Here is a 15,100-nt window from a genome sequence, read left to right on the forward strand (position 1 = left end):
GAGTGATTAAACAACAACAAATAAATTAATTCAGTAACTTGTTTATAGCAACCTTCCCAGTAGGGGAAGAAGGCACCCTACAGCTTCAGGGAAAGTTGGCAGAAAATATATGTTCTTACAGGATACGATTGCGTTAAAGTGTTAAATGAGCATTCTAAACTTTCCCTTTTTTATGAGGTTGTGTCATGAATATACATGCAATGTATTTTGATTGACACATTTTCATAATTGAAATTGTGAATAATAAATACAATATTCAGGTAAGTTCACATATTCCACTTGAAGATACTGAACCATATAGTTTTTCTTGTAGCTGGAAACCAAGCTAGAAGCGGAACTGAACAGGAAAATCAAGGAAGAATATGATTTCGCCAACAGGTCTTCAGTTGGAGATGCAATTGACAAGGTGCAGATAGAGGTAAGCCTGTCATTCTATCAGCTTTGTCCTCATCCGAGGTAGAATAGCTCTTCAGCAACCCATGCTTGCCGTAAAAGCAACTATGCTTGTCAGAAGAGGTGACAAACAGGATTGGGTGGTCAGGCTCGCTGACTTGGTTGATGCATGTCATTGTATCCTAATTGCGTGGACCGATGCTCATGATGTCAATCACTGGATTGTCTGGTCCAGACTCGATTATTTACAGACTGCCAACACATAGCTGGAACATTGCTGAGTGCGGCGTTAAACAACAAACAAACATGATTAAAACTGAATCTAAAACTATAACTGACGACTATAAATGTAAATATGTATTGTAGCACTGGTGTTTTACACGGCAACTGGTAATGAAATACACTCGTTCATTGAACAACTAACTGGTAAGACTGCCTGCATGGTCTAGTGGATAGAACATCTGCCCATAGAGCAGAAAGTTGTTGGCTCTATCTCCGGCCATGCAAACCAAAACATGTTAAAAGATGGTGCTTGTTGTTACCCTGCCTGGCGCTCAGCATTAAGTGGATAAAACAAGGACTGGTCGGCTCGAGTATACTGTTTCTGAGTGGGTACCCATTGTAAACTGGCAATGTTTCTCTGGATTAGCACTAAGAAATGACATTAGTGCAGACTAGTACAATCACACGCACTCACACACCTGTTGCTATGTCAGTGCAATAATCTTGAACAAGACATTGAACCCTGTTTTTCCTAACCCCTACTTCTACTCCTACCAGTAAACATGTTAATTTCAGCTATGTCATATTGAGTACAATTGTGCCTGGTTTTCTAGATTCTTGTTGCTTTAGATCCTAGTGGAGGGCTGACAATGTTACTGGGTGGGGGACACAGGTGATGCCGTCGTCTAAGGCACCATAATTCAATGTGCAGGATTTGTGCCACTGGTGTGCCATGATCCTGTGATGCTGTGTTCAAATTCCAGATTTGCCCACGTTTTTAGGTTTGTCAGGACCATACCCATCTTTGTAGGTTTCACCAAACTTGACCCTCATCACTTCAGGTTTTAGTCTCCTCTTACGACAAGTATAGTCGCCTTTTACGGTAAGCATGGCTTGCTGAAGATCTATCTAGAATGCTGACAGCAACTCTAAAATCAGATGACCTTTTTGTTGTCTTCACTGCTATGTTTTTGTTTCAGCTTGTGTGTTGTGGTGGAACAAACTCATCGGATTATGTTAACAGCAAATGGAGCATCACTACAAAGGTAAGTATTTGAGAACCATCATTAAATATCCTTTATATAAACTATGTTGGATGGGTATTATTATGATGACCCTTATTCACATAAGATGGTCAACCAGTCTTCAGTCCTTGGGATAATATGAACTTGAGCATTTTGAGATGAACATGTTATTCTTCTACCACTAGGACAATGTAGTAGTGTAACGGTATAATCATCTATCAGTGTCTTGCAATTGTTTGGTCTATGATTGTACTATATGGACAGGAATGAAAATTGATATTGCCAATAATATGCATAAGAATCGATAGTTTTAATTGTTGCAAATAGTTACAAATAAAAACAATTTTGCTTCAGAAAACTTTTTAACGGTCAAATTTCAAACCTGTCGTTTGTTGATAGCAAGGATTACGCCAACTTTCAATTAGAGTTACTTCTCTTTGGAAGGGTGAAAAAAGGCAAACTTTGAGGTTGGGGGAATTACTTTATTAATTTGTGTTACATTGATTAATATAATTATCAAGAGTTAAAGTTGGTTTAATACCATCTACAACCAAGGAAATTCAGAATTCTTTTCTTTTCCCACCAACAAAAACCTGCATTAGGACACATTTGAACTGATGACCACATAACCACTAAAGAAGGTATTTTTTGAAACCACACATTTCCCAAACACTAGGCAATTCCAAATGCTGATAATTAATATTGTGAAAATATACTTTGTATTTCCCCGAAAATAGAATTTATTTGTGTACTAACATAAAGATCACTCAGTGTTTGAAATTAAGGGATGAGGGTCTGGGGTGGTTCTAGCAGAGACCATATACCGATATATGGTCTCTGGTTCTAGGAATCTGTTCCTAAGTTATTTGAATCGAGGCACCTGCTACATTTTCACCTTTAAGCATTATGGTTATGGGAAATTGTTTGTCCAATGTGAGGTACCGGTACTTATTTTTTAGTTAAAACAGCGTTAGTACTTCAGACCATTTGTAGACTAAGGTGACTAAGGTGTTGGTCATTTTATATTTGAGCAAGAATACAGAATACTGAATACCTTTGGCTGTATTGGTAAAGAATGTGTAGCTCCTTCCTTAGCCTTGCTAAAATAACAGGGGTACCCACCAAAGCAATGAAAAAAAATTTGTGGAAATGTGGCCATCATGGATGTAACTGGTGAGATTGCCGCACGCAATTATGGAACTTCTATTTTCAAGTAATGTTTCCATGTTAATGCCCAATAGATGTTTGTGAATTGCTTTGATATTAAATTTTGAGGTTAAATCATATTAAACCCTACAAATGCATCCATAGTAATTTCTTTCTGCATATTTTGAGTTTCAGCACCCTTTTCTAAAACTAGTCATGCTGCTGCATGCCATAACAAACATGGCAGATAGGTGTCTGGTATTCTGTAGATGTATTGTGTGATGTTGCTTTCAGCTTGTCTACCCTGAATCCTGCTGCACCAGGGGTGTTAACGACGAGGTGGTCGACAAGACTCAATGTCAGGCAGGGGCAAGCTCCTACAATAAAAGGGTTGGTACTTCATGTAGTGCATTGGAAAATGCATAAGAACCTTGAGAACTGATGCACAATGCTATTTGAGAGTAACTCATATTCTGGATCCTCTAAAACGTTGGTGATAAGAAATATATGATTAATTTGGGTTTTAATGCCAAAATCATTTCAACCCTTCTCAACCATGTGAACATCCAAACTACCATCCTTTTTGTTAAAGATATCCCGGCATACATAGAGGATATTTCATGTGTTGAGTGTAATATCATGTTTCTCTCATTGAGTGAGGGGGGGGGGGGGAGAAGATATTTTCACGAGTGGTGTAGCCATGAGTTAAAATATACGGAATTGCAAAAGAAACATCACCATGGATAGATATATGAGAAACTTTATTTGTCCGAACACTGTGAACATGCTTTGAGACATTTTAAAAAGATGAAACTTGGCAAAACTGAACATCAAGGTTGAAAATAAAGTGTCAAATGTTCTTAAAGTGAAACACAACACTAGTCTCTGAGAAAATGGCATCAAAAGTCAGTATCTCATGTGTCCGCCATGTGCATTGATAACTGTCGTGCAAGGTCGATACATGGAATGGATTAGGCGGTTGATGAAGGCCATAGGCACTTGAGCCCACAGTCTGAGGAACGCCTGATGCAGTTCAGCTGCAGTTGTCGGCCTTGGTCGGACATCATTCAGCTGCCTTTGAATCTTGTCCCACAAGTGCTCAATGGGATTTAAATTGGGATCGAGGACAGGCCATTGCATGGTTCTGATGCCATTCTTCTGGAGGAAGTCTCTTGTTGCTCTCGCAGTGTGGGCACGGGCGTTATCATGCTGAAACTCGTGGTTGCGGCGACGTGCCAAATGAGGCATGGCGTGTGGTCTCAAGACTTGATCAATGTACCGAGCTGCTGTGACACCATTTCCTCTCCCTGGACCGATGTTCAGGAAGACCACAGGGCCGACCTTCTGTGCAAGACCAATTCCAGCGGAAGGTTCGGGGTTCGATCCGTGTCATACCAAAAGACGTTAAAAGATGATACTTGTTGTTACACTGTCTTGCGCTTGGCATTAAGGGGCTAAAACAAGGACTGGTTGGCTTGGAGTCAGTATACTGTGTCTGAGTGGGGTATTCATGTTAAACTGCGACATGGTATCTCAGTGTGCTAGCACTATAAATCGGCCTCAGTCCGGTCTAGTACAAGCAGCCACCCACACATACATGTGCATGCACGTCGGAATATAAGTACAATAATCTTAGACGCAATGTTAAACACCATTTCACCTCACCATACTGCTATAGTTAATCTGTCATTCCATGACTGATTAACTATAGTAATATGAAAAATATGTTCTTTAACTTCTTATGAGTAGTATTTTTAAGACATCCTACTATTATTTGTGTACAGGGATGCAAGGCCAAGCTGATTGAATGGATGCAACAACACAGCACCATCATCATTGGTGTCGGATGTGGCATTGCTGGAATACAGGTAACATTACGCACACAAATATTCTAAATCAACTAATTATGTGGCAGGTTTATGCAGAATTATGTTGGTCTTTGAATAGAAACTTAAGTTCTTTCTGCCAAAAGTATCAATAATGCTCTATGCTGGGATTCCAAGTCAAAATAGGTCCCCACTACCGAATGCTTGTACTCGCCAACTATAAAGGGAATCTTGTGGTTCTTCTCTGTGACTTCAATGACTGTGTCGTGCCATGATGGTGTGGATTGTTTGCTCTTTCTTTCAAGACCCGTGAATATTCCGGGGTAGAATAGGTCTTCAGCAATCCATACTTGCCGTAAAAGGCGACTATGCTTGTCGTAAAAGGCGATTTACGGGATCGGGTGGTCAGGCTCTCTAACTTGGTTGATACATGTCATCGATCCCAAATGCGTGGATCGATGCTCATGATTTTAATCACTCGATTGTCTGGTCCAGACTCGATTATTTACAGACTGCAGTCATATAGCTGGAATATTGCTGAGTGCGGCGTTAAACAACAAACCAACCAAACCAACTTTCTTTCAATAACTGCTTTGCATTGTCCAGATGTAGATGTTGCACAATTTTACTCTCTTGGGGTATGATTCTTTTCATTATACATGTATTCATGTGTGGCAGATTAGATCCACAGTTCCATGTTTAGGATGACTAAGATAGGCATCAGGTCACTGATGCTACTGAATGGTGTTCTTTATGTGTGATGCCAAGGCAAGACTACACTTCCTATGTGGCCTGGCTGTTATCCTTCAAAGTATTGTTTGTGTCTTCCTGAATATTGTTTTCCTTACCTTAGACATGGAGGAAATTAATAATATATATTACTTGAATGAACTTTACAATTCTTCCATATTGCTATAGTTAATCTGTCATGGTGGCATGTGGTCCTGAGCACAGCGCACAGGTCACAAGTCAGGTGAAGATAAGCAAAGTCGGTCTCGGAGAGTAGTTGGATGGATCACCGCTTTGGGCAGTGTGGCTCCTAAGAGTTTCTAGGACTTTGATCCTGCCCCACACTGAAGCACATGTAGCACATGTGGTGTCTCCTTAGGAAGTGACTTTGTTCAAAATGTGCCTCTGTTCACTAAGCAGAAAAATGGGTACCCTTTTGGATGAGATGGAAATATGACTTTTGACCTTCTTCTTCTAGCGCCTGACAAGGCAGCTGGGGTTATGGAATGAAAACTGATCCTTTGCCCCGGGGAATAATGTTTGCGCTTTGTGCTTGCACTGCAATATACGTACCCTACATTTTTATGACAGATTAACTGTAGCAATGTGAAAAGTTCAGGTGCTCTTTAAATTCTTTTGGTAGTATATTTGATTAACAGTGAACAGCAAGTGGTAAGATTAATTGACAAGTTGGATACATTTGGTGAAAGTATTTATGTCACATAAGTTTGTATCTTCAGTTCAAAAGACATAGTGATTTACCTGTTCTGTAGGTTATATATACTTCCATATGTTGTCCTTACAGATCATTGGCCTGGTGTTTGCCATCGCACTGTGCAGACAGATCCGCACAGAAGAGAAGTGCTAAATGTCTGTATTAGACTTCACAGTGCAAATCAGCATTGGAGTTGGACAGAGGATTATATCTTTGAGGACACCAGTGAACGACAGTAGAAAATGCCTTAGTAGACAAAACATAGCAAGAAACATAGTGCTCGGCCTGTGACAAGTCAGACATGGAAAGGCCTCACCTCTTTTGTCATAGATTGTAGTTACAGAAAAATGGCATCTGTACATTTTCCATGACAGCTGTTAGAGATTTTTGCAGGTAGAGTCCATTACCTTCAATTAGGACATCACCTATTGTTGTAAGCTTATATTCCGATATTCTTTTTCTGATTTCTGCTTAGCTTGGACTGTTTTGTATGTGTAATTGTTTTGTTTTTTTGTAATTGAAGTCAACATTTACATCTTAACAATATTTCTGTGGCTCAGGTTTATAAAATTGAGTGGTTGCTGTGGTATTTTAGTGAAACTAGGAAAATGATTTAACAACTATTGGATATGATGGAACTAAAAGGCACTGACTGACCAATTTGAATGTAGGGATTTTGGATTTGTTAGGGTTTAAGATGTCCAAGCTATGCAGAGACTATTTCTCTCATCCATTGACTAATCAAGAGAACTGTTTTATTTGTATATTACAGTGGTGTTATTTATATCGATGGTGAATATATAGTGGTGTCTCATTCCATTCCTCAAAATATCCTGACCTCAGTAAACTTACCAAATGCATTCTTTTTCAATTTTATCAATTGATAATTTATGCACTTTGTGTTGTTGGTGCAATTTTCATATGGTTGTTATTTTCCTGCACAAAATGAACTCTCTGAAAGAGACTTTTGCGTAACTGTTATTACTTTCATGATAAACATGCAGTTAAATGGTATTTGGGAATCTAGAGGAATTCACTCACCTAAATACTTCAGCAATTTATCCAGAGACATGGTAGAACTCTATGTGAATCTAGTCCTTCATCTCAGTGTGTACATGTTACCATGGTAACTAGTCCATTTGAAGACAGGCCGTATTCTTGCTGCTGATTGTATTTAATGCTACATTGGTGTTTTTTCTGTACCTAATGACATGTTATTCTGTGACTATCCTAGTTTGCATATTGTTAGGTTGATGTCACTTGTTGACGACAATGGTATTCAAGAGTTATATAATAGATAGTTGTGATAACCATTAATGGTCTGATTGAAAACTTACACAGATCCAGTTTGGATATCTAGATTATCATTCATTATTTTTTAATGATTCTAATCAGATTTTGTTTTAATCTATAAGTTTGAGCCCAAAATATATATATACCTTTTAGTTTATCATATTCAAATATATAGCATTGTTTAGTTCACTTGAAAAAAAAATATCTTTGTATTAATACACAGATTTGGTTCATTTGCTCAAGTGTTTATTTCTTTATCACTGATATGTTTTTTCATCGTGAGATGTGGAGTATTTTCCTTGCTTTTAAGCACTAGTGGTATTACAGTGCTATGACCACTCTTGTTTGATCATCGTATAGAAATATGTGCAATATGCCTGATAAGTATAGATGGATCTATCATGAGCTTGGTTCTTGCTTGTAATTATGTTGATCATGATAATAGGGTAACTGTGGTCCCCAACATACAATTAATCATGTGACACGTTATGCAGTTTGTGTTTCTGGATTTGGTACCTGGATAAATATTTATGATTCAGCTTATATCATGCTTATAGGGTTGTGGCATTGTTTGAACATTTATTCCATGCTATTAGGATTGGGAGCTTGTGAATCCAGTGAATCTCAAATGCTGCAGTTGCTGAGAAAACTTGACATCTATGATTTGGAGCTGGGTTTGAGAAAGACCACCTCATTGTTTAAGTCATATGTTCATCCTTTGATTAAAATGCTTTGGAAAAAATGGAATGTGAAATATGTGAATATTTAGATATTGAGATGAAGTATGGCCTATTTGTGCCCCGTGGTATGGCCATGACAATGGCTTCAGCCTAAATGTTGGACCAAGTTACGATAATCCTGCAAGCATATTTGCAATAACAAAATTGTGAAGTGAACTGAAAAAATGTAGACATGATATTTTTGCTTTATGATAACTTTTTTGTTTGCGTTTACAGCGTAAAAACAGTCATTAATTGTTAAATTTGATGTTTATGACCCAATTGTTAGATTGAAGCTTTTGAAATGGCAGCAGAATGTCTTCTATAATGTTATTGTTGACTGTAATTTGTGGAAGAGTATTCCATGTTTGTTGATTCTTCAGTGTTATTCCTTGTTGGTTTGTGGTCATCATGTCACGAAGTCCCATATCTCAGTTGATGTTCATGTTACTTACACTTGTGGTGAAACAGGACACCTTCATGACATATTTGTAATAGTTCACACAAAGGCACAATTAACTATAAATATGTCAGTTTCTTTCGTAGTTCGAAGCTTAAAAATGTGCCTTATTTTGGTATCAGGTTTCACTGAGAAATTGGAAATGACCAGGAGTCTACAAAACTGGACTTACAAAAACAAGAAATGGCAGAGATGGACGGCTTATGAAAATTTATTAACGTAACCAACATGTGTTTTTTTTCAAGTAATGGCAGTAGGTTTGAACTTGTAGTAAATGGTTCAATAATTCATGTTGTGATCTTGATACTAGCTTGCTCTAGCTTGACCCATTTGTCTGCAAGTTGGATTATTCTAACCTTTTCTCATTGTGAATACTCACTTCACTTTGTTTATGACATTGCTATAAATATTTTTTGTTCATTTCAGAACAAACACATTTAAAGTAGCCTAATCTTCCAAAGCATGATATGTCCTATTTGCAGTATGTCTTTCATTTTCAATGTAACTTTTGCCAGTTCACACTATTTAAATGCAACATTTTTCTCATTGGGAGTCAATATTGGCACTTCTTGTCGGCTTTAGACATGGTAAATGGCTTTATTTATCTGAACACCCATGTCCTTACAATTTGTATCATGTATTTTAGCTATTGTTACATGACAGTCTTGTTAGTGCAGATTATTTAATCTTTTGGAAGTCACAGCTCCACATGACAGCCTTTAAAGAGGCGACTAACAGGATCGGGTTGGGGCATGTCATCGTATCTCAATTGCGTGGATCGATGCTCATGATGTCAATCACTGGATTGTCTGGTCCAGACTCGATTATTTCCAGACCGCCGCCATATAGCTGGAATCTTGCTGAGTGCGGCGATAAACAACAAACAAACAAAAATGTTTCAGGCTAGACTAACATTTTCCATGTTTTTCAGATGGGGCTAATTGTAGTTTAAATGAAAGTACTAAAGTGGCATTTAAGTTTTAAATGTTCTTATCTTAAACATCTACATTTTAGAATGTTGATTGTTTCTTTCTAACAAATGTGTACTAAGAACTGAATTCTAATATTTGCATGGAATGTTGATGTTTTTTTCTGATTGATCACATGCTCAAGTTATCACTTGCCTCCCACACTTCATCATATTGGACAGCTGTGGAATAAGAAATGATATTGGTTTAGCCCTGAGACAAAAATAGTTACAATTCTGAGACAATGGTAGCACTATTGTATACACAAACAAAGATTTCCAAAGACAGAAAGCCTACCTTCAACATACCGTAACAATTGTCTGAATAATCTGAGAATCATGGGCAATTATTTTGGGACAGACCTTTTGGTATTCTGGGGGACAGTCTGGGATGTATATTTCTAAATATAATTTGTTCAGAAAATATTGTAAAATGAGTTGTGAAAAAATAATATACTGTTTTGGCTCTTCCTTTTAGAGAATTTGGTTTTTATGTCTTGAAGCATTGACTGAAAATAATAATGATGGTAGGCCCCTTAGGTCCTTGGGTGTCTTATGCCTCCACATCTCCTATGTCATCTTCCCGAGGCAGGAGAGTTAACTGACTATAAAAGTCCAGTTTCCACCCTTGCCGAACTAGGCTGGTATTATGGAGTTACATTTTGGCTGGACTTAGGAGTCTATGCATAATTCAATCAAAATCGCGCACCGACATCAAAATCCGGTTCATTAGCTGTCGTGCAGATTTGGATCGATTGCAGGATTTGCAAAGCATGTGCACCGCCAATTCGTTGTCAGCAGATATTTTCCAAGTCTGTTCATGTTTTTAATCAAGGTGCTCACGTGATTTGGTTCTGTTTTATCACAATATAGATCCTGATTATCGATCAGATCTTCCTGAAAGGTCGCCACCATTTTGTGTGAAGAAAACAGAAGTGATACGAGAGGTGGAACCTGATTGGTAGGCTTAGAAGGGACACAACTGGTAATAGCCACTGGTGGTGCTACGATCGAGCCCAGTAATTCCAGCTTAGTTTGGCAAGGGTGGAAACTGGACTTTTAAAGTCAGTTAACTCTCTTGCCTCGGGAAGATGCTCCTATGTTGTCCAAATTCCTAAAAAACTTTTACAAGTTCCATTCCTGTTGCATATGCATCATTGTGCTTTGATGTAAAATGTTCAGGCCTAGAAAGGCAGTACCACAACTGATCATATCTATCCTTTTGAAACTACTATTTTGTACTTGAAAAATAGTGTTTGGTACCTTTGCAGCAAACTAACAAAATGTTTTATCAATGGTATGGTTGACAAATTTGATAAAACCTTTTGTATTTATATCTACGTATATCAAAAGGTTTGAAGGAATATTCATCCAAGCATTTAAGCATTGAACTAATCATCTGAGCTTTCAAACATGTCCATTTCTTACAGGTATATATATTTTATCAAAATTTCCAAGGTGAAAAAAATAGATTTTTTGTAGTAGGTTTTGAGCATTTTAGGTATATTTTGAGTGTTATTTTGTTGTCGTATAACAGATACTCATCATATTGTGATGTATTGTATTGTTAGTTGTAGCTGATATTTGGAAGGATCGATCTGTAGCCAAGCAGTTTGTGTGCAGTTTGTGTGCATGTTCTGCCTTGTTTTCTATACTTTTGTGTAACCAATGTTGTAAATTGATATTTTGTAAGATTAAATCATCTTATATTCCGTAATAAAATAATTCAGTGTAACATAGTCTCATGTTCTTAAATATTCAAGAAGGACATGGGGCAGTGTGATAGATATATTGTCAGCTGTCATGCTACTTGTCTGTCTCACCTCTGGGCTGGACTTCAGAAACAAATCTGAAATGAAGAAAGCAGAGCTATTAGGGTACTTACTCCTGCTTCCCCCGCAAGGCACAGGTGGTTTAGTACCAAATTTGGTCCAGTTACTGCTAAATGTCCCAGACTCTAGACGTATCGCATGTATGAACACCCACAACATTCCCTTTCGAAAAGGCATACCCATGAGGGCACCTGAGCTGATTTCCTGCCAGATCCCATGTCTGTGGTCTAGTGGTAGAGCATCCACCTGGAGAGCGGAAGGTCTGTGGTTCGAACACTGGCTGCAAAATACTAAAAGCCATTAAAAGATGGTACTTGTTGTTACCCTGGCTGGCGCTTGGCATTTAGAGGATGAAACAAGGACTGGTCGTCTCGGAGTCTGTTAGACTGTGTGGGAGTGGGATGTATAGTCCAGACTGGTACAAGCAGCTACAGATTAGTGACCAAGTAGGTGACTTTTATCTCTCAGTACCAAAACTGTTTTATCAGTCTGATGTGACGTAACATTACACATGTCTATATTAGTTTGTGGTTGATGTTTGGGCGAAGTCTTGTATAGGGAACTTGAAAGATTATACCCAAAATAGTCTATATTATATATTAGTTTGGGAAATCTATACAGATTTCAGGACGAACAATGAGTGAATCTCTGTCCATTTGAAATTGGACAAAACTTGTTCAGTGCTGGAAATGGTAGGTTGGTGATGCCCCACACATTCTTTAAAGGGGGGAGATCGGGGATCAGCGCTGGCAATGGTAGGGTGGTGATGTCCCACACATTCTTAAAGGGGGAGAGATCGAGGCTCATGGTGATGGGGGAGGGGGAGGGTTCGGGGCTCAGCGCTAGCAGTGGTAAGAAGGTGATGCCCAACACATTCTTAAAGGGGGAGAGATCGGGGCTCAGCGCTGGCGATGGTAAGATGGTGATGTCCCACACATTCTGAAAAGGGGAGAGATCGGGGCTCATCGCTGGCAATGGTACTGTGGTGATGTCCCACACATGCTTAAAGGGGAAGAGATCGGGGCTCATGGTGATGTCCCACACAATCTTAAAGGGGGGATATCGGGGCTCAGCGCTAGCAGTGGTAAGATGGTGATGCCCCATACATTCTTAAAGAGGGAGAGATCGAGGCTCATGGTGATGTCCCTCACAATTTTAAAGGGGGGAGATCGGGGCTCAGAGCTAGCAGTGGGAAGATGGTGATGTCCCACAAAATCTTAAAGGGGGGAGATCGGGGCTCAGCGCTAGCAGTGGGAAGATGGTGATGTCCCACACAATCTTAAAGGGGGGAGATTGGGGCTCAGCGCTAGCAGTGGGAAGATGGTGATGTCCCACACAATCTTAAAGGGGGGAGATCGGGGCTCAGCGCTAGCAGTTGGAAGATGGTGATGTCCCACACAATCTTAAAGGGGAGAGATCGGGGCTCATGGTGATGTCCCACAAAATCTTAAAGGGGGAGAAATCGGGGCTCAGCGCTAGCAGTGGGAAGATGGTGATGTCCCACACAATCTTAAAGGGGAGAGATCGGGGCTCATGGTGATGTCCCACACAATCTTAAAGGGGGAATATCGGGGCTCAGCGCTAGCAGTGGTAAGATGGTGATGTCCCACACATTCATAAAAGGGGAAGAGATCGGGGCTCATCGCTGGCAATGGTATTGTGGTGATGTCCCACACATTCTTAAAGGGGGAGAGACCGGGGCTCATCGCTGGCAATAGTATTGTGGTGATGTCCCACACATTCTTATAGGAGGAGAGATCGGGGCTCATGGTGATGCCCCACACAATCTTAAAGGGGAGAGATCGGGGCTCAGCGCTAGCAGTGGTAAGATGGTGATGTCCCACACAATCTTAAATGGGGAGAGGACGGGGCTCAGCGCTGGCAATGGTGGGATGGTGATGTCCCACACATTCTTAAAGGGGGAAGGATCGGGAATCAGTGCTGACACAGGTGTAGTTGCATGCAGGGCGCACATCGTGGTAGGCGTTGTCGCGGTAGTACTGTCCTGTGACCCTCAGATGGTCAATGCGTACTGGCGTCTTGACCATCAGGGGATCCCACCCTATACCATCACTGAACCACCAATATACCCGTCATGCAGGTGGACATTGAGGCCGACGTTACGTCCACTGGTACACCTCCAGACACAACCATACACCTGTCAAGGAAGTCGAGGGTACATCTATTTTCGTCTGAGAACATAACATGCATCATCCTCTACTCACCCACATGCAGTCGACTTTGAATTATCTGCTCGGAAACCCCATTAGCCCTGCACATGCAGTTGACGATCAGACCCCTTGTGATTCTGCATGTGTAGAAAACTATACATGGCCTCCGCAACCTATGCTTGTCGTAAGACCCCAGTAAATGACTCGATGACTTTGTTTGTTGCTTGCCATCTTATCCGAAATTCTGTAGATTAGTGCTCGTTATGTCAATCACTGGATTGTCTGTAACAGACGCAAATATTCACATGCTGCCGTCATTCAGCTGGAATATTGCTGAGTGCGGCGTTAAAGAGTGAGTGAGTGAGTTGGGCTTAACGCTGCTTTTAACAGTATTATCACGGCGTGTCAGCTTAATATCGGAGGAAAACCCGAAGTGATGCAGGTCTCAGACGTTTACCACTTCGGTGAAACCCACAAGCACGGGTATGGTGCTGACAACCTAAAAACATAATCGGGGCGAACCGGGATTCGAACCCACAATCATAGGTTTCTGGCGTGCCCAAGGGGCGCAACTCTGCACAGCGAATCGCGGCGCCTTAGACGAATGGGACAAACAGACAAAGAACAAACAAAACAGATACAAAGAGTTTGTCCCGAGCTTGGAGTGAGTGAGTGAGTCAGTATGGTTTTAGGCCGCTTCTAGCAATATTCCAGCAATATCACGGCGGGGGACACAAGAAATGGGCTTCGCACATTGTACCAATGTCGGGAATCGAACCCGGGTCTTCGGCGTTACGAGCGAACGCTTTAACCACTAGGCTACCCGACCGCCCCTCCTGAGCTTGGAACACCGATGAGACGATCATGAGACTTTTGGATCTAAGCACGGATGTATATACGTCTTTGATCTAAGGCATCTTGATTGTCAACGTTTTGTGTTTGACGGAATCTGTTCGTTTTCTGGTGTCTCTCACCGTGATATTGCTGGAATACTGCTAAAAGCGGCGAAAAGCAATACTAACTAAGTCACTCACTCCTTCTGAAGTGGAGACATATTGAGCTAGCCCACACTCCGTCGCAGTGGTGACTCAGCATAACACCACTGCCACAGGCTAATTTGCATATCACGTGACAGGACTTTTCTCTTGTTTGTAAACAAACGCGCTTTTTCAGAAATCAGTATAGAACGGACTAATGCAAGTATTTGGGGGCGCTTTACATATTGTTTTGCATAACTATATAGATATGCTACTACAACTGCGACAGTGAGTTGCATGACAATATATATTTATGCATCAAAGTGACCGTGTCGCTAGCTCTCCGTTGGGCTTCGATGACAGCACGTGGAGCTGTACAACCAATGTAAACATAGGATAACTACGCAAAAACAAGTAGATTTTTACGCATTTGCATACTTTCTCAATGAAAGTTAACCATTCTTTGACCTTTTTTATGAAAATGTGTAGACTTGTCAAACAAGAAACGGATTTAAAGCATATGCAATATCTTGAATGGACTGTGAAAGATGTGACGAATCGTCACATGGCGCTGGCCTGTGGCAGAGGTACTATGCTAGCTGGCTGCCGGCCGCTTGGAACTCTG

General features: G+C 40.4%; 1 protein-coding gene across 2 annotated transcripts in view; it reads left to right on the plus strand.

The window, feature by feature from the left end:
* Positions 1 to 11,230, plus strand: part of LOC124140586 (CD82 antigen-like) — a 29,935-nt gene extending 18,705 nt beyond the window's left edge. For both annotated transcript variants that reach the window (XM_046508235.2, XM_046508234.2), the window contains exons 5-9: positions 314 to 418; positions 1,596 to 1,661; positions 3,081 to 3,176; positions 4,571 to 4,654; positions 6,147 to 11,230. In XM_046508235.2, coding sequence (XP_046364191.2) covers positions 314 to 418; positions 1,596 to 1,661; positions 3,081 to 3,176; positions 4,571 to 4,654; positions 6,147 to 6,209 — 414 coding nt within the window. In that variant the 3' untranslated portion in view covers positions 6,210 to 11,230. The remainder of the gene's footprint in view (positions 1 to 313; positions 419 to 1,595; positions 1,662 to 3,080; positions 3,177 to 4,570; positions 4,655 to 6,146) is intronic.
* The last annotated feature ends 3,870 nt before the right edge of the window (positions 11,231 to 15,100 follow it).

This window comes from Haliotis rufescens, unplaced genomic scaffold, assembly GCF_023055435.1.
Source record: "Haliotis rufescens isolate VD_foot unplaced genomic scaffold, xgHalRufe1.0.p SCAF_6, whole genome shotgun sequence".
NCBI classification, from domain to species: Eukaryota; Metazoa; Mollusca; class Gastropoda; order Lepetellida; family Haliotidae; genus Haliotis; species Haliotis rufescens.